The sequence below is a fragment of the Anser anser genome, assembly GCF_964211835.1.
Source record: "Anser anser genome assembly, chromosome: 18".
Classification (NCBI taxonomy): Eukaryota; Metazoa; Chordata; class Aves; order Anseriformes; family Anatidae; genus Anser; species Anser anser.
In genome coordinates, this window is record NC_139739.1 from 1,058,094 (window position 1) to 1,074,280 (window position 16,187).

The 16,187-nt window shown below is 68.5% G+C and overlaps 3 protein-coding genes across 6 annotated transcripts; 1 reads left to right on the top strand and 2 right to left on the bottom strand.

Moving 5' to 3' along the window:
- Window positions 1-460: 460 nt before the first annotated feature.
- Window positions 461-8,326, bottom strand: LOC310883738 (uncharacterized protein; the record flags this gene model as incomplete). The annotated part of the gene is made up of 5 exons (XM_083804552.1): window positions 461-4,940; window positions 5,255-5,335; window positions 6,768-6,797; window positions 7,275-7,432; window positions 8,135-8,326. 5 exons carry the CDS (start codon window positions 8,324-8,326, stop codon window positions 4,244-4,246), a joined length of 1,158 nt encoding a protein of 385 aa, XP_083660678.1. The 3' UTR covers window positions 461-4,243.
- Window positions 8,327-8,905: 579 nt separating this feature from the next.
- Window positions 8,906-13,358, bottom strand: CRYBA4 (crystallin beta A4). 3 transcript variants are annotated; one of them, XM_083803370.1, is made up of 6 exons: window positions 10,318-10,433; window positions 10,112-10,157; window positions 9,870-9,988; window positions 9,501-9,642; window positions 9,236-9,378; window positions 8,906-9,142 (listed from the first exon to the last, which is right to left on the bottom strand). In XM_083803370.1, the coding sequence occupies exons 2-6, from the start codon at window positions 10,148-10,150 to the stop codon at window positions 8,995-8,997; spliced, it is 591 nt and encodes a 196-aa protein (XP_083659496.1). In that variant the 5' UTR covers window positions 10,151-10,157; window positions 10,318-10,433; the 3' UTR covers window positions 8,906-8,994. The 3 variants fall into 3 exon arrangements, with proteins under 3 accessions (XP_083659496.1, XP_083659495.1, XP_083659494.1); XM_083803369.1 differs by having other exon boundaries at window positions 9,501-9,988; window positions 10,318-13,357; XM_083803368.1 differs by having other exon boundaries at window positions 9,501-10,157; window positions 10,318-13,358.
- Window positions 12,672-16,092, top strand: CRYBB1 (crystallin beta B1). 2 transcript variants are annotated; one of them, XM_083803373.1, is made up of 5 exons: window positions 12,672-12,787; window positions 13,362-13,509; window positions 14,239-14,357; window positions 14,727-15,125; window positions 15,516-16,092. In XM_083803373.1, the coding sequence occupies exons 2-5, from the start codon at window positions 13,381-13,383 to the stop codon at window positions 15,697-15,699; spliced, it is 831 nt and encodes a 276-aa protein (XP_083659499.1). In that variant the 5' UTR covers window positions 12,672-12,787; window positions 13,362-13,380; the 3' UTR covers window positions 15,700-16,092. The 2 variants fall into 2 exon arrangements, with proteins under 2 accessions (XP_083659499.1, XP_083659500.1); XM_083803374.1 differs by lacking the exon at window positions 12,672-12,787 and having other exon boundaries at window positions 13,375-13,509; window positions 14,727-14,859; window positions 14,983-15,125.
- Window positions 16,093-16,187: the final 95 nt, after the last annotated feature.

Sequence of the window (16,187 nt, forward strand, 5' to 3'; positions counted from 1 at the left end):
GCTGGGGGTGTGCTGGGGGTGCTAAGTGGGTGTACTGGGTGTGCTGGGGGTGTGCGAGGCTTGCTGGAGGTGTGCTGGGCATGCTGGGGGTGTGCTGGGGCTGTGCTGGGCGTGCTGGGGGTGTGCTGGGGGTGTGCTGGGGGTGCTGGGTGTCTCTTCACTCCAAGTCCATCCTTTGTGGGTGCTGGGGGAGGTGACACCCTCTCATGCCCTGCCCCAGTCACTGTGGGACAAAGCCTCTGTCCTGGGACACCCCCCAGAGCCCCCCCAGGCACTGCTCCCCTGCGTACCCATCAGCCCAGCACCCCTTTTGCTCCCCATGGGGTGAGGGAGCCACTGGGGGGGCTGGTGCCTGCACCCACTGCCCAGGACCCCCAGGGGAGGGGCAGGAGGCAGATCATCCCCCCACCCCCCGGCTTCCCCAGTCCCCCCTGCCCCACAAAGACACCACACACGAGGCGTTTGCACACTTGCCATGTTCACAGCAGACATTACAGGCAGTAAGGACATCCTCGGCCCCGCATCCCTGATCCCGGAGCATCCTTGCCCCGTGCCAGCACCGAGACCCGCGGCGCTGCAGGACGATGGGGGACGCTGCGGCACCGAGCGGGCTCTTGGGGACGTGTCCTGCCCCAGCACCCCGTGCCCCAGCCCCGGTGCTCTCCCACCCATGGGCCCTGTGAGGCACCGGGCACGCCACAGCCCGGCCAGGGGAGGAGGGGGGTGATGCACATGGGGTGAGGTTCTCACACCCCGAGACGAGAGGCAGCCCGCAGCCGGTGTGCCCTGGACAGGCTGGGGCACCCCAGGGCCAGGCGCTGTCCCCGCGACCCCCACCCCTGTCCCTGCTGGGATCCCCTCTTGGTCACCACCCTTCTTCAGGCGGGTCTCAAACAGGGACAGACAGACAGACAGACAGACAGACTTCTCCCAGCCAGGACAGGGACTCCTGAGGGGACAGGGCAGAGCGAAGGAGCCGCGGCTGTTCCGTGACACCTCTGTCACCCGCTGCCCTCCCCTGCTCGGGAGGGGTGGCCGTGCAGGGGAGCAGCCGCCCAGCGGGCACCAGTGGCCCGTCCCCTTGGAGGGGGCACAGCGGGTCCCTAGAGGGTCCCTGGGCAGGGGCTGGGCTGGAGGGCTCTGGGGACCTGCTGGGGACCCCTGTGCTGGACCCCGCTCCTCCTCCTGCCCTCCTCTGCCCCCTGCTCCTTCCCCATCCCCGCTCCTCTGCTCCAACTGCGGAGCCGACTCCTGGACCCCTCAGCACCGCCTCTGCCCCCGGATCCGGGGGGGGCAGGCACCCTCTTCAACTGAACACATCGGGATCAGCCCAAAAATTCCTCCTGACCCCGGTGTCGCTGAGGACGGGGAGGGGCAATGTTAGTGGGTTAATGCGGAGGCCGGCAGCCACCTGCCCGCGGGCGCTTTGGCCACAGATTGCACACCCGAGAAGCTGGGGGCGCAGGACCACGGGGGCAGCCAGAGCCCAGCGAGGCGTCCCCCCGCTGGGGGTGTGGGCTGACAGCACAGAGCAGAGCCTGAGCAGAGCCTGAGTGGAGGCAGCAGTGGTGCTGAGCCAGCCACGGGGGCTGTGCTGGGTGTGGGTGCCCTGACAGAGCAGCAGAGCTGCCAGCAGCTAGAGGCAGGCCAGCCACGGACACTTGGCTGCCTCCAAAGGTCACCAGCACCAGGTTAGTGAGCAAAAGCAAAAACCACTGAGGACAGAGAAAGGGAGCAGCTGGAGCTGGGTGCTGGCCCCTGCTGAGCGCGTCCCCTCGCCCCCAGCACCGTGCCTCTGGTGTCCTGCAGGGCTGCGTCCTGCCCCGCTGCTGCTCCCACGCCCCACTGCACAGCGCTACCCCACGTGCCAACCCCGGGGGCTCCTGAAGCCTTCACCTCGGCAGAATCCGTGCTCGTTCAGGGCAAGTTTTACCTAATTACGGACCTGTGGAAGCAAAGCAGGGGCTGCAGACCAGCCCCAGCATTAGCAGTACCCTCACCCTGCCAGGCAGAGCAAGAGCAGAGTGCCTCTGGTTGGCTTGTCATTGTCACCGTCACCATCACCATCACCGTCCCCATCCCGTTCCCTGTCCCTGTCCTGTCCCTGTCCCTGTCCCTGTCCCTGTCCCTGTCCCTGTCCCTGTCCCTGTCCCTGTCCCATCCCTGTCCCTTCCCCTGTCCCTGCCCTGTCCTGTCCCTGTCCCTGTCCCTGTCCCTGCCTGCCCTCTGGCCGTGTCAGTGGCTGGGAGGATGCTCCAAGTACCAACCCGTGGTCAGCCTCGGCCCTCGGCGCCTCGCAGTTAGTTAGGACCACGGTGCTGGCAACGGCTTCCCGCATGCAGCAAGGCAGGAGATAAACTGTGGAGAGACAAAGGGAGTGAAGAGAGCCCGGGAGCACCCGCACCCACCTCCGCGTGGCAGCACCCACGCGGGGAGGCAGCACGAGGCCGTTCCCGTGACAGCTGAGCTGGTGCTGGGGGACTCGTGGCAATGATGCTGCTTGGGGGGGAATCTCTCCGCAAACTGGGTTTGCTGCACTTTCATGGCCATTACCAATTGCTAACAGCTTTGGCATTTTTCTATTTCCACTCAACATCTTTTCTTCACGTAACCACAAGTTTTTCTCAGAAGACAAAAGGCCAATAGGGAAATTTGGAAAGCCCCGCAGCCCGAGCACTGCCCTCCACGAGGTACCAGGGCAGCAGCGCTGCTGGGCAGCACCGGCAGCCACGAGTCCCCTGGGCAGGCAGGAGGCCACTGTTCACTTGCCATGATGAACAGCACCAGAGAGTTAAAGTGCAAAGAAGAGTTGTTAGTAGCAGTAGGGAAACAAGTACGTTAAGGTTAGTACAGGCGGTTAGTAAAAGAAGCATGGCATCACCGGTCGTACTTAGAGAGCATACAAACTGGAAGAGAAATGAAGAGAAAAGCAGCGACGATTAGTTTGTTTAATTCAGTTCAGGAATGTGTTAGTAACAGAGAGATCCACTGGCTTAAAAAGGAACTGAAAAGCTTCTGCTGATAAAACCGTTTCGGGCTGCCAGTCAGCAGCAGAACCCCCACGGGGGCCTGGGCATCGCCGCCCCGCTGCGGCAGCGAGCGGCCCCTGCGGGGGGCTGCCTGCGGGCACCCTGCACTGCCCTGCGCTGCCCTGTGCTGCCCTGCACTGCCCTGCACTGCCCTGTGCTGCCCTGTGCTGCCCTGCACTGCCCTGTGCTGCCCACCCTGCTCTGCCCACCCTGCTCTGCCCTGCGCTGCCCACCTTGGTGCCACGCTGCCCAGCCCTGCCCCTGCGTTCCCCCAGCCGTGCCGTGCCGCAGCACCCCGCAGCACCCCGCAGCACCCCGTACTTACCCAGCTTTTCCGTTCCCCTTTAAGGACAGCGCAGGCTGCCCGTGGTTAGTGGGAGGCGAGACAGGAGCGGTTAGTAGGGCATGCGCCGGGACTGGTTAGTGGGTTAGTTATCGCGAGGGGCCGGGGGCCCTGGTTAGTGCGTTACCCACGGAGCAGAGCGCACGCATGCACAGCCGGTCCCCGTTAGTCCCCCCACAGCCAGGCAGTGCCCTCCTGGGTGACAGCTTCCTAGAGCAGGAGGCATTTTTGGGCTTTGCCACTGGATCGAGATTTGGGAGGGTGTCAGTGGATGGTTCGGCCTGCGTAACGTAACCCCCTTCCTGAACGAATCGCTCTGCAGGATCTGCCGCTACCACCCGTGATGGTGGGGCACAACCCCCCCCCCCCCCCGAGCAGCGCTCCCCTGCAAGTCGTGTTTCCCAGCCCCGGCACCAGCAAGGATGAGCCGTGCTCCGAGAAGGGGGCAGCCCCGGCAGTGCTGAGCCTTTGCCTCAGCATCGCGAGGCTCCGAGGGCAGGGGCGCCGAAGCAGAGGAAGCAGAGGAAGGGGACGGGTGAAGGCATGGCGAGAGCACGGCACAGCCTTTGCTGGCGGTGCCTGCTGTCCGGGCAGGGGCAGTCCTGCAAGAGCAGGGCTTCTGCAGAGGCATCCACCGGGGTCTGCACCGAGCCCGCTGGCACACAGAGGGAGGAGGAGGAGGAGGGCTGGCAGAGAAAACCATGACATGGACCGGGGGCAGTGCGCCCTGGCACCACGTCGTCTCCCCGTCAGAAGCCGCCTCTCGGTGGGGCCGGCTGCAGGAGCGGGTGCTGAGCACGTGCTGAGGAGCAAGACAAGGCCGGGCAGCGGCTCCCAGGCACCCTCTGCCCCTTGGTGCCTCCAGGTGCCCTCATCCCACAGGGGCCGCGTGCCCCGTCGGGACCTTCAGCAGCGCACAGGGCACACGTGCTTGTGCTGCCATCCCTCTGCGGCCCCACGAGGGATGCGCCGAGCCCTGCTCCCCTCGGGGCTCCAGGCTGGTCCAGAAACCTGGCATTTCCCCAAAATACACCCAGTGCAGAGCCAGGGTCCCGCCAGGACAAGGCAGCGGTGGTGCAGGGCACTTGTAGAAAGCACCAGGACTTTGCCGGCAGACAGAGGGACGGGGCAGGGTCGGTGGGGATGGCGGGGGGCCCTTCTGGCTCCGGCCATTGTGTCCTCCTGGGGAGCTGAGCCAGCTCCTCGCCCGTCCCCTTCCCCCTCCTCTGTTACGCTCAGGGAGGGGGGCGGCTCTCATCCTGCCCATGCCCTCCCCGTCGCCCTGCACCAGCCGCAGCAGCAGGAGGAAAGGGGCCCCAGCACCTGGCAGGAGAGCGGCGCGCGGGCAGACCCGTGTCCTCAGGCACCGCCACCGCCATCTCCTTGGCTGTGTCCCTGCGGCGGCCGGGCTCTCTCCGGGTGGCTGTGCCGGGCCGGGCAGCTCCGGGGCCGGGCAGCTCCGGGGGTCCTCGTGCTGGCAGCAATCGCAGCTCCCTGTGCCCCGGCTCCCTCGGGCACAGTCAGCCCGGATGGGCAAGAGCTGGGGCAGCGCCCCGGGGCTGGCGGTGCTGGGGGAGCAGAGATGCTGTTAGAGCCCTGGCAGCTCGATGGCCGCCCCCTCCCCACCATCGGGCACCCCTCGGAGATGCAGCCCCCCCCCCCCCCATGCAGGCAGCCCCAGGATGGGGTGAACCCACGGACCAAGCCTGGGGGGAGCTGTGAGGGTTTTGCTCAGGGTGTGCAGGGGGCAGCCCAGAGTGCAGGGAGCAGCGCTGCAGCTGCACTGACCCGTGCCAGGTCTCGGGGTGTGGGTGAGCACGGGGCTGCCACGGCCAGGCAGGACCGAGGAACGTCCATGTCCTCCCCCCCCCGTTGGTCCTACCTGTCGTCACCGGCTACACGAGCGCCGTGCAATGTCCCCTTGTCCTGCCTGGCTGCTCCGCCGCGGAGGCTGCGCAGGGGACTGTGTGTGAACAGACCTCAGTCAGTCATTAGCAGCTGCAAAAGAAAGCAACCAACGCAGCAAGAGAGCAAGGCGCAGCGCCCTCCGCCCGGCACAGCCCCGCGGGGGGCACGGGCAGGGTGCGGGCAGGGCGCCCCTGGCTCCGCGGGTCCCTGCGGCTCCCCAGGCCTGCAGGGTTAGACCCCCGAAGTGGTGTCCCCTGCTCTGAACCCCCAACCCCCCGCCCTTCCCGCGAAGGAAGGGGTCAGCTCCTGCAGGGCAGGGATGGGAGACGGAGGTGCCAGGCCACCAGCTCTGCGCGGCTTCCCTCTCCACGTGCCGGGTGCCCAAGGGGACAAGGAGCCGCCCGGGCTGAACGCAGGCAGAGCCGCAGCTCAGCAAGGGACGGAGGCCCCCCCACCACGGCGCTGCCCTAAGGGAAGCGTGGCAGCGTCCTGCGGCGAGGGGACCCCGTGCCCTGCAGGTGCCGCCAGCCCCGCCGCTGCACCCCCGTCCCTCCTGCGGCACCTGGGCGCTGCTGCAGGGGGGACAGGGACCAGCAGGGCCTCGGGGCTCCTGGCCAGGGGCTGGGCACGGGGCACAGCGCTGGGTAGCCCACCCCAGCCCCGGCCAGCTCTGCCCAGGCTCCGGGTCTGCTTGGTGCTGAGCTGGGAGGTGCTGGTGGGGCAGGGGGGGGACGTGGCTGCAGGCAGGTGCCTGCTCCCAGCCACCTCTGTGGGCCAGCAGGGAGACATATCTGGGGGGGCAGGAGGGGGAGGAAAACAATCTGGTGCCAATTTTCCACCACGCGCTCCTTTTGTGCCACGGGCGGTGGCACCTGGGCGTCCAGGCACAGCACCCGGGTTCATAGGCATGAAGCCCCCCCCGGTGGCAGGGGGAGCCGGGGGACACGAGCTGCGCCACGGCAGGAGCGGGGAGGCAGCGGGCGAGATGCTCGTGCCCTGCAGGCACAGCACCACGGTGCTGAGCGCGGTGGGCACGCTGGTGCCGCCCTCCTCCCCCTGCCCGTGGCAGGACCCCCGGCCCCCCGCTCCCTGCAGCCCCCCCCCGGCCCCAACACCCCCCCCCCATCCTTTGTGCCCGCCGCAGGGGTGCGGGGGGGTCCTGCAGGCTCGGGGGTGCTGCAGGGTTTGGTTCCTGGGCGCCTCCCCGCTCCCAGGGCGAGGTGTGCCCGCGCACAAAGGGCGGCGAGACAATAGCGAGAGAAAATGGCTCCCCAAAAGCAGCGGCCGCATCTGCCAGGTTAACTCTTTGCAGGGGGAAGGCTGCGCCGAAGCGCCCGGAGCGGTGCTGGCCCCGGCCCCTCCTCTAAAGCCCCTACCTAAAATCACCGGGTTTGGGAGAAAATGGTGGTTTCTAGACAAAGAAGCAAACCATCATTTTGGCTAACTTCCTTCCGGGAGCACTGAAAATTAGGCAAGAATCCATTTACCTGTCTCGAGCCCTATTCTTGATGAGGTTTCTGAAAAAAAAAAAAGGCAAAAAAACCAAAAGCAGAACAAACAGGCGGTGCCTCAGTTAGCAGTGATGTTGGTACCGGGGCTGCGGGCCCGGGGGGGCCCCACCACGCACCGCAGCTGCGGCCCTGACAAAGGCGGGGGGGGGGGCAGCGGCACCCCCAGCCCCGCAGCGCTGCTGAGGAGCCGGTGGCTGCTGCCCCCGGGCCTGGCTGCGCGTGGGGACGATTTATAGCCGGGGAAGGAGAAGTTCCCGGGGGGTGGCATTGCGGTGGGAGCAGGCGGCGAGGCAGCGCCCGGCCCCGCGTGCTGCCGGCCCCTCGGGAGCGCTGCCGCAGCAGCTGCCCGGGCGTGGGTGCATGCGGGCATCGCACCCCTGGGGGGGCTCCCGGGGCTGCACCCCCCGGGCACGCGGCAGCACCCGGAGGGCAGCCAGGTTTCCATCCAGAAAAGCGCGGAGAGAAACGTAAGGGCGGCTTTACCTGATTTCCAGGCGGTGGCTGGGCTTGGGGACGGGCGGGCTCCGCTCGCTCGTGGCCGCCGCACGGCTCCTTTGTGCTGGAGCCTTCCAGAGAGGATCCCCGAGCAAGACATCGCCATGCAAACTCCTCCCCCCGCAGCCCCCGCCGCCGCCTCGGCCCTACCTACGGCGCAGGAGGATGCTGCAGCTCCCATTCAATTTTCATGCTGGAAATGCGGCCGAGTCACCTTCACCCCCCCCCCCCCCCACGGCCCCAGGTGATTTTGGCTCGGGACAAGGTGGCCCTGCGGCCCCCCGCAGCATGGGGGGAGCGTGGAGCCCCCCAGCCCGTGCCTGGCAGGAGGGGGCTGCTGGAGAGGCACCCCGAGAGCCCTGCCCTTTGCACGACGGGTCTGGAGCACAGGCAGGTTTGCCTCTGCCCGAAGCCACCCAGAGCCACCTGCAGCCACTGCGCCCTTACGTTGTTGTCCCAGGTCCCCGGGGGACCCCAGGGGCCCAGCGGCACAGGACTGGTCCCAGCGGCAGCTGCTGGCCCTGCTCCCGGCTTGGCTCCCCCGAGATGTGGCACCGTCCCCGCCGTCCCCTCTGCCCAGGGGATGGGCACCAGCTCCTCCAGCCAACAGCCCCAGATGTCCCGGGGCAGCCGGAGGGTTTCACTCAGCCCATCCCCAAACCGTCTGGTCTTCTGCTATTCTGTCCTTTTAACTATTATGTCCTGCGAAGAGAATTCCGTCCCCGGGAAGCATTCTCTCCGATGGTGGTCTTTCTTTTGCAAATGTCAGGAATGGGACATTTTAATCACATCAAACCTTTTTTTTTTCTCCAGAGTGCTTCTGAAATGAGAAATATTTCCAAACCGGCTTTTTCCTGCCACATTTCCAGCTCCAGCTGGCCACCATTTTCTTGCTTGCCAAAGAAGTGGTTTATCAGCAGCGGCTGGGAGGAGCGGTGGGGGCCTGTGCTGCTGGGGGGGTGCAGGGGGGGCACCCAGCCCCAGGCCTGGGGCTCTGCTCTGCGCAGCGGCTGCACTGCAAGGCCGGGGGGGGTGTGCATGGGTGCAGAGGTGTGCAGGGGGGTGCAGGGGGGTGTACGCGGCTGTGGGGCGCACGCATGAGTTCGTGGGGGTGTGCACAGGTGTGTGCATGGGTGCGGAGGTGTGCAGGACTGTGTGCATGGGCGGGGGGATGTGTGTGGGTGCAGGATGGGTGCGCAGCGTGGGCCTGCCAGACCCCGCGGTCCTTCCTGCCCAGGCTCAGCGGTGGCTGCAGTGTCCTCCTCCGCCTTGGTGGGGCCGCAGTGCTGCCCCAGTGGGGTGCTGGCAGAGGAGACGGGATCTGGGGGCGGGGGGGGGACGTGGGGATCCCTGGGGGAGCCGAGGGACGGTCACTGCACCCCTCTGCTGCTCCCTGCGTGAGCTGGGCAGGGGCCTCGCCTGCCTGTGACAGGGACAGGCGGATGGCGGTGCCACGGCAGGACAGACCGACAGACCCCCGTCCGTCCCTGCCCCTGCAGCGCCTGCCTGGGCACACGGCACTGCCGCAGCCGCACGCCCGCGGTGACACGGCGATGGAGCCGCTCGCCCGTCGCCCTGCCCGCACGCCCCCCCCCCCCCCCCCCCCCAAGTGCGAGCGCGCCGCCTCGTACAACGGAGCTTTTATTGAGCTTTGGTGCCGGCACCGCGCAGGGACGGGGACAGGGCCGGGTGGCTGCGGTGCGGGCGGTCACTGCTGGACCCTGCGGACGGACTGCACCTGGCCCGTCTGCGCGTGGGAGCCCCACTCCCGCACGTGCTTGTACTCGCCAGCGCCGCTGTCGCTCTCCAGCAGGTACTGGAAGCCACGGTACCCCGGGTACTGCGAGCAGACCCACCTGGAGCAGGACGCAGCACGTCTCAGGGCTGGTGGCACCGCAACGGGGCCGGAGACACCCGGTGCCGCGGGTCCCACCGCCCCCGGTACTCACGCGCCGGAGCAGACGAGGAAGGAGCCGACGGCGCTGCTGCCCCAGCCCAGGGCGGGCAGCGAGGGGCAGTCGTCGCTCAGCTCCCCCCTCCTGCCCTGGAAGTTCTCCTGCTCGAAGAGCATCAGCCGGCTGCGCCGGTGGTCCTGCAGCGAGAGGGCACCGCGTGGGCACGGCCACCCCCTGCCCCCTACCCCCTGCCCCCTGCCCGTCTCCCCGTCCAGGGCCGTCTGGGGGCCGGCACGGCCCCGCGCCGGGCCCTACTCACGGCGCAGGCGATGGGGCGGAAGGAGCACATCCTGTCCACGCGGTAGGCGTTGCTGCCGCTCCACGCCTCCCAGCACGGGTACTCGCCGCGCTCCAGCACGAACTGCTGCCCCTGGAAGCCGCAGTGCTCGAAGCCTGCCCAGCTGCCGGGGAGGTGGAGTGAGCACCCTGCGGCACCCAGCACCCCGCGGCACCCAGCACCCCGCGGCACCCAGCACCCTGCGGCACACAGCACCTCGCGGCACACAGCACCCCCAGTGCCCACGGCAGGGCTGGGGCCGCTCCCCGCGGGAGGCAGCCCCATGGCTCGGGTGGCAGAAGGCACCCTGCGCCTCCGCCTGCCCCTGCAGCCCCCCGGCCCCGCACTCACGCCCCGCTCTCGATCTTGAAGGAGCGGACGGTGCTGAAGCCGCGCTCCGGCGTGCTGTAGCAGTCGGCGGTGAACTCGTGCCTCTTGCCCTGGAAGAAGGGCTCGTCCCACACCACGATCTGGGGAGCACGGGCGGATCAGAGGCTCTGCAGGCGCAGAGGCCCCCAGCAGATGCCGCGTCCCTGTGCCCAGGTGTCCGCGGGGCTCCGCCTGTGCTCCTGGTCCTCCCCGGCCTCCCGCACCTTCCAGAGACCGGAGGCTGTCCTGCGGCGCTGGCTCATGGTGGTTCTGTGCCGGAGAACGGGAGGCTGGTGCGGGGCTGCCGGCAGACCGCTGCCTGGAGCCGCTGCCCGGCCCCGGGGCCGTGCGTGGGGCCGCGCTGCGTGGGGTGTGCGGGCAGAGCGAGGCCGAGGGGGTCCGCACGCTGCTGCCGGCCTCCTGCACTTACCGGGGTGAGGAGCAGCGCCCGGAGAGGTGGCGCGGCCGGCAGCCCTGGGGCAGGGTTTTTATAGCTCCAGACGGAGCCAGGCCGGGAGAGCATTACGGAAAGCCCTAACTCAGCACACGGCGGGAGGAGGGACCGGGCGGAACAAAGGCAGAGCTGCACAGAGCCTGGTGAGCGGGGGCACCACGGCTCCCGGTGACCCCAGACCTGTGGAGCCGGGACATCGCCCTGGGGCCTGCCCGGCTCCCCAGAGGAGCCCTTCACCTGCTCGAGGCTCTGCTGGGACCACGACCGGAGGCGTCCCTGCCTCTCTGCACCACGGGCAGGGAGCACCGGGGGTTTGCTGCATGCAGCGTGGGGCGGCAGGCCAAGACACACCGTCGCGTGGGGAGGCGCTCGCTGTCCGTGTTGGGGCAGAGCAGCTCTCCCCAGGGGCCAGGGCAGCTCTTTGCAGGTCAAGCAAAAAGCAAGCCACCGAGCATCACAGCAAGCAGGGAGCTGGGGCACGGCAAAGCAAAGGGCAGATTCTCAAGGGCATTAAGGGGTCCGAAGGCGCAGGTCAAGATTTAGGGATCCCTGCAGCAGTCTCCTGCCTCCGTGCTCAAGGACCTGGGAAGAGCCCCACAGCCAAAGCAGCGTGGGGCAGCCCCAAGAGCAGAGCCCAGCCCCTCCAGGCTTCGAAATGCCCCGTCCGAAGGCTGCTGGGGGCTGGCAGGGAGAAGCAGAGGCAGCAGAACGGGAGCTGCAGGGTGGGCAGGAGCTGCTGATGAGCACTCGGGAGCCACAGGCAAGGCAGAGTGGTTAAAAAAACCCACCCTGGCTCTGAGAGGCAGCAAACGCAACTTAAAATAGAAATACGTCTAACAAACATGAAAATGAATGCAAATTGAAAGCCAAGGGCCACGAAAACTGGCTGCTGTGAAGGTGAGGAAGCTGCCCCCTGGGAGTGCCGGGAGGTAACGGAGTACCAAACGCACCCGGCCGTGCAGCCGCGGGAACGGCGGGGCGGTCGATGAAACTGCAGGGAAAGGAGGAGTGATCGATAAATGCTTTTTGTTTGGTATTTTGGGAAGCGTCCCAGGTGGTGCAGCTGAGCCGCGTGGCTGCGAGTTAACGCTTCACCCCCGGGAGGAACGAGAGGGTGTCAGCCGGCAGCCCCTGAGCGGGGCTCTGCGCCCATTTAGTGCACCGCTCCGGGCGCGCTGCTGCTGCCGGTGCTGCGGGCTGGCCCAGCGGTGCTGACACTGCGGCAGGAGCACCGGGAGTCTTTGATGGGACGGGGAGAAAACAAGTGCCAGGGGCTCAAACGGCGAGCAGGGCCACGGCTGGCAGGCGGAGAGCAGCCGCGGGGCGGCTCGGCCGGGCAGGGGGGCTCCCCAGGGTGCCCCCGTCCGGGTGCTGTAGGGGCGGTGCTGCAGGCTGAGCTGCCACCAGCATGGCTGCTCAGCACCCTCCCAGCACCCGCGTCCCCTCCACCTGCCTTCCTAGGGGCTGACACAGCACCGCTGCACTGGAACCCAGCATGGGATTTGGTACCAGCTGGTAGGAGCGGTAGGAAATGAGCACGGCATGTGCTAAATGTGCTGAAAACTCGCTAACGAGTGGGGATGGCAAGCAGGGATGGCACGGGCCGGCCAGCTGTAGCATCCTCAAAGGAGAACACTGGTTTTATGGACTGAGATATTCAGAAAGTGTCGGCTTTGATTGCAAACCACCTGGGGGAAAAAACTCAGAAACAACTCTAAGGATTTTGAAACGCTGAAGTCTTGCATCCTGGCACCTCAGGGCAGAGCGCTCAGGTGCTGGCCGGTACAGAGGGAAGTTTAAAGCAAGATAGGCGGTGCTCAGAGGGGAAGTGAGAAAGCAGACGGGCTGACCCAGGACAGGGTTAATGCAACGCCAGGCTGGGGAACCCGCAGGCGCTGCCCCCAGAGTTGAGGTCTCCCCGTGCCAAAAGCCGTGGGTCCGCACAGCGGGGGCTGGGAGCAATCCCCGGCTCTGCCCGGCTTGGTGCCAGCACCGGGCTGGGCTCCTGCCCCCGGCGGTGGGCACGGGGCAGCTGTGGGGCCAGGTCCGGGCCAGCCGTGGGGCACGGGGCCGGTGCACCATGCCCAGCTGCGGCGGTGCTGGAGCCGGGTGCCGGTGCGGGTCTGGGCGCGCGGGGGCTATATATGCCCTGCGCGGGTCCGCGGGTGCCAGCGCGCTGCAAAGTGGCACGGTCAGGCCTTCTGTTGTGCCGCGGGCACAAAGGAAAGTGCTGGGTTCAGCAGCTGGGCGCGGGGCCGGGGAGAGGCTTCCAGCTCGGCCGCGCTGTGCGGGATGTGATGACTGGGCGGCCGCGCAGACACTGATGAGCTCGCAATTCCTTTGTGCGCCCGCCCGGGGTCTGCCCTTGCCAGGCTATAAAGTGGGGGCCCTGCTGCACCCCCAAACACAAGCCCGCTCACTCCAACAAGAAGCAGCAGCTGCCCAGGTAAGAGGACAAAGTACCCGGGCTGCAGCACTCGCTCCAGCTGGTCCCGAGGGGGGAGAGAGAAACACAGGGGCTCGTCCGTGCCCAGCACCGTGCCACTGCTTGGAGCACCCCGAGCCCGTTTCAGAGCTCCAGCACCCCGCCACCCTCTGCGGGAGCTGCTGGATAGCCCTAACCCACGGTGCTGCCATCGGGGTGCCAACGGGAGGTCCACACACAAAGGGGGGTGCGCCCTGCCCGCCCCACGCACGCCCGTGCGGGACAGCCCCAGTGCAGGATCAGGCCCCGGGGAGGGCAGGGGGCGGGAGCAGGGAGCTCAGGGCACCCCTGCACAGTGAGACCTTGCTCGGGGCACTCTGGCCGCAGAAGGGGAGTGCGGTGAGCCGCCACCCCCCGCTGCCCAGGCAGGACCCGCTGCCTCTGCCTGGCCTGCCTGGGGGAGCCCCCAGCTCCTCGCCCCACGGCTGCGCCCCTCCCCACCCCAATGCCACCCCAATGCCACCGTCCCTGGGGCCGGGTGGGGTGTCCCATGGCCGTGCCCCCACTAACCTGCGGCTGGCGTCTCTGCTCCCAGACCTGAGCTGACCACCGCGATGTCTGAGACCACAAAAACCGCCGCTGCGGAGGACAAGGAGAAGGCGGCCCCAGCGCCGGCTCCGTCCTCCGACCCCGCGCCCGTCACCAACAGCAAGGGCGAGGAGCCCGCCGCAGAAGCTTTCCGGGTAAGCCCCGCACATCCCCGCGTGGAGGGACACGGTCCCGGGGTGAGGGGCAGCGGGCAGGAGGACAGCTTGGGCGGCCAAGGGGGAAGGACCCTCGGCCTCCGCCAGCAGCAGGAGGAACACGGCCGGTGCTGGCCCTGCCTGGCAGCAGCTCTCGGGGCAGAGGGCTCGGGGAGCTGCTGCAGCACCAGGAGCGATGTGGGTTTGCTGCAGGGGATGCACACGCTTCCCCTCAGCCAGGACATCTTGTTTGAGAGCGCAGGTCTCGGGATTGCTCTCCCCACGCCCCAGCTTCGGGGCTGGGTGCTGCCACCCGGCCATCGTGGCCCCGGGGAGCCCCACGAGGAGGGCGGGAGCCCAGCACAGGGAGGCCCGCGGTGCGGTAAGGGTGATGGGGACAGCACCGAAAGGCCGGGGTGACACAGCTACCGGGGAGCTGCGGCGGGGCTGGGGACGAGGGGCGAGCCGTGCGGGTGCCCCGTGACAGCTCCGCGGTGCCAGGCACAGGGGGCACGGTGCGGGTGCAGCTCCTGGCCCCACAGCTCCATCCCAGCCTGGCTGCAGCCGCTGCGGGGGCACCGGCACGGGGACACCCGGCGTGGCTGCAGCTCCCAGAGCAGGGAGCGGCAGTCGGGGGGGACCTCGGCGTGCTCAGGCGGCGGGACACGCGTGCAGGATCCGTGCTGGGACACGCAGTGCCGTGCCCGAGCCCTTCCCTCTGCCCCGCAGATCATTGTCTTCGAGCAGGAGAACTTCCAGGGCAGGCAGATGGAGTTCACCGCCGAGTGCCTGAACCTGGCCGACTGCGGCTTCGACCGGGTGCGCAGCGTCATTGTCAGCTCTGGACCGTGAGTGGCCCTGCCCCGGAGGGACCCGTGCCCGTGGGGACGCCGAGGCTCAGGGGCGCGCTGGGCGCAGGGTGATGCGTGGGCATCTCCTGCAGCTGGGCACAGCGCCTGTCCCTGCCCTGGTGACAAGGGCAGTGGGTGCGGGGGTGGCTGTCGGGGCCATTTGTGGAGCCGAGCAGCGGTCGCTGTGCCCAGGGGGGTGTGAGCTCCTGCCCCCCCCATGGGCTGGGAGAATGGTGGGCGCAGGGCGGCGGGCTCGGTCCCGGCACCCACGGATATTTCGGGTGCTGGGAGCCCAGCTCGGCTGCCCCGCAGGCTGGTGGAGCACGAGAGGAGCCTGACCCCTCGCTGCCCTGCCCCTCTCCCCAGCTGGGTGGCCTACGAGCAAGCCAACATGCGCGGGGAGATGTTCGTCCTGGAGAAGGGCGAGTACCCTCGCTGGGACACCTGGTCCAGCAGCTACCGGAGCGACTGCTTCATGTCCATGCGTCCCGTCAGGATGGTGAGTGGCCCGGGAACAGGAGGCGGCTCCGGCTGGGGCTGGGGCTGGGGCTGGGTCCGTGCCGCGCGGTGCCTCGTCGCTGCGAGCGCCGGCCGCCCAACGCCTCCCCGCTGTCCTCCCCAGGAGGCTGAGGACCACAAAATCTCCCTGTACGAGTCTGCCGACTTCAAGGGCAACAAGATGGACATCCAGGAGGACGACGTGCCCAGCCTCTGGGCTTACGGCTTCTGCGACCGCGTGGGCAGCGTGAAGGTGCCCAGTGGAACGTAAGCAGCTCCCCCAGCTCGCTGCACAGCACCCGCACGGGCCCTGGGCAGCTGGCGGTGCTGCGCTGCTCCCGGCCCGTCCCTGGGTGCGGGGGGCTCCGCGTGCTGCCCCCGAGCCTGCCAGCTGTGCTCCTGCTGCCCGCGGCTGGGGAGAGGCCTGGGAGGGGGCCGCTGCCCGCCTCGCCCCCGTGCCAGCCCCGCACGGAGCCCCCTGGGTGCAGGAGGCGTCCCGCAGGCAGCGGGGCACAGTCGGGCGGTGGGGACCCTGGGCAGGGCGTCACGGTGGGGATGTTTGCCGGCGGGTTCGCAGCTCGTGGCCGGGGTCCGGCACCGAGCGGGGGGCCGGCAGCGCCCAGCGGCCCCGCTCACACCCGTGTGCTCTCCCCGCAGCTGGGTCGGGTACCAGTACCCGGGGTACCGAGGCTACCAGTACCTCTTTGAGAGCGGGGACTTCAGGCACTGGAACGAGTGGCGTGCCTTCCAGCCGCAGCTGCAGTCCATCCGCCGCGTCAGGGACATGCAGTGGGAGCAGAGGGGCGCCTGCCCCGGCCCCGACGCCCCCCCCTCCGACTGAGCGCCCCCAAAACGGGCGGCCCCGGCCCCGCGCGGTGCTGAGCGGCGCCTGGCCCGGGAGCAATAAAGAGTGAGACGGTGCAGGTGGTGCTGGGTGCTGCGCGATGGGTGCTGCAAGCAGGGTGCTGGGTGCTGCAAGCAGGGTGCTGGGTGCTGCCTGCAGGGTGCTGCCTGCCGCGTGGTGGGTGCTGGGTGCTGCCTGCACCCCCCGCCCCGCACACGCGTGGACATTTGTGCACGGCGTTTGCACACGCACACACACGCGGGGCACAAGCGCCCCCCGGGGAGCACGGGCACGGCACGGGCGTGCACGGGGAGGGCGGGCGGCGGGGCCGGGCCGGCAGCCGGTGCCGGTACCGGTACCGGTACCCATACCCATACCCGTGCCCGTGCCCGTGCCCGTGCCCGTGCCCGTGCCCGTCCCCGTGCCCGTTCCCGCGCCCCCCGCTCCCGCGCCCCCCCCGCCGCAGGACGCATGCGCAGCGGGGC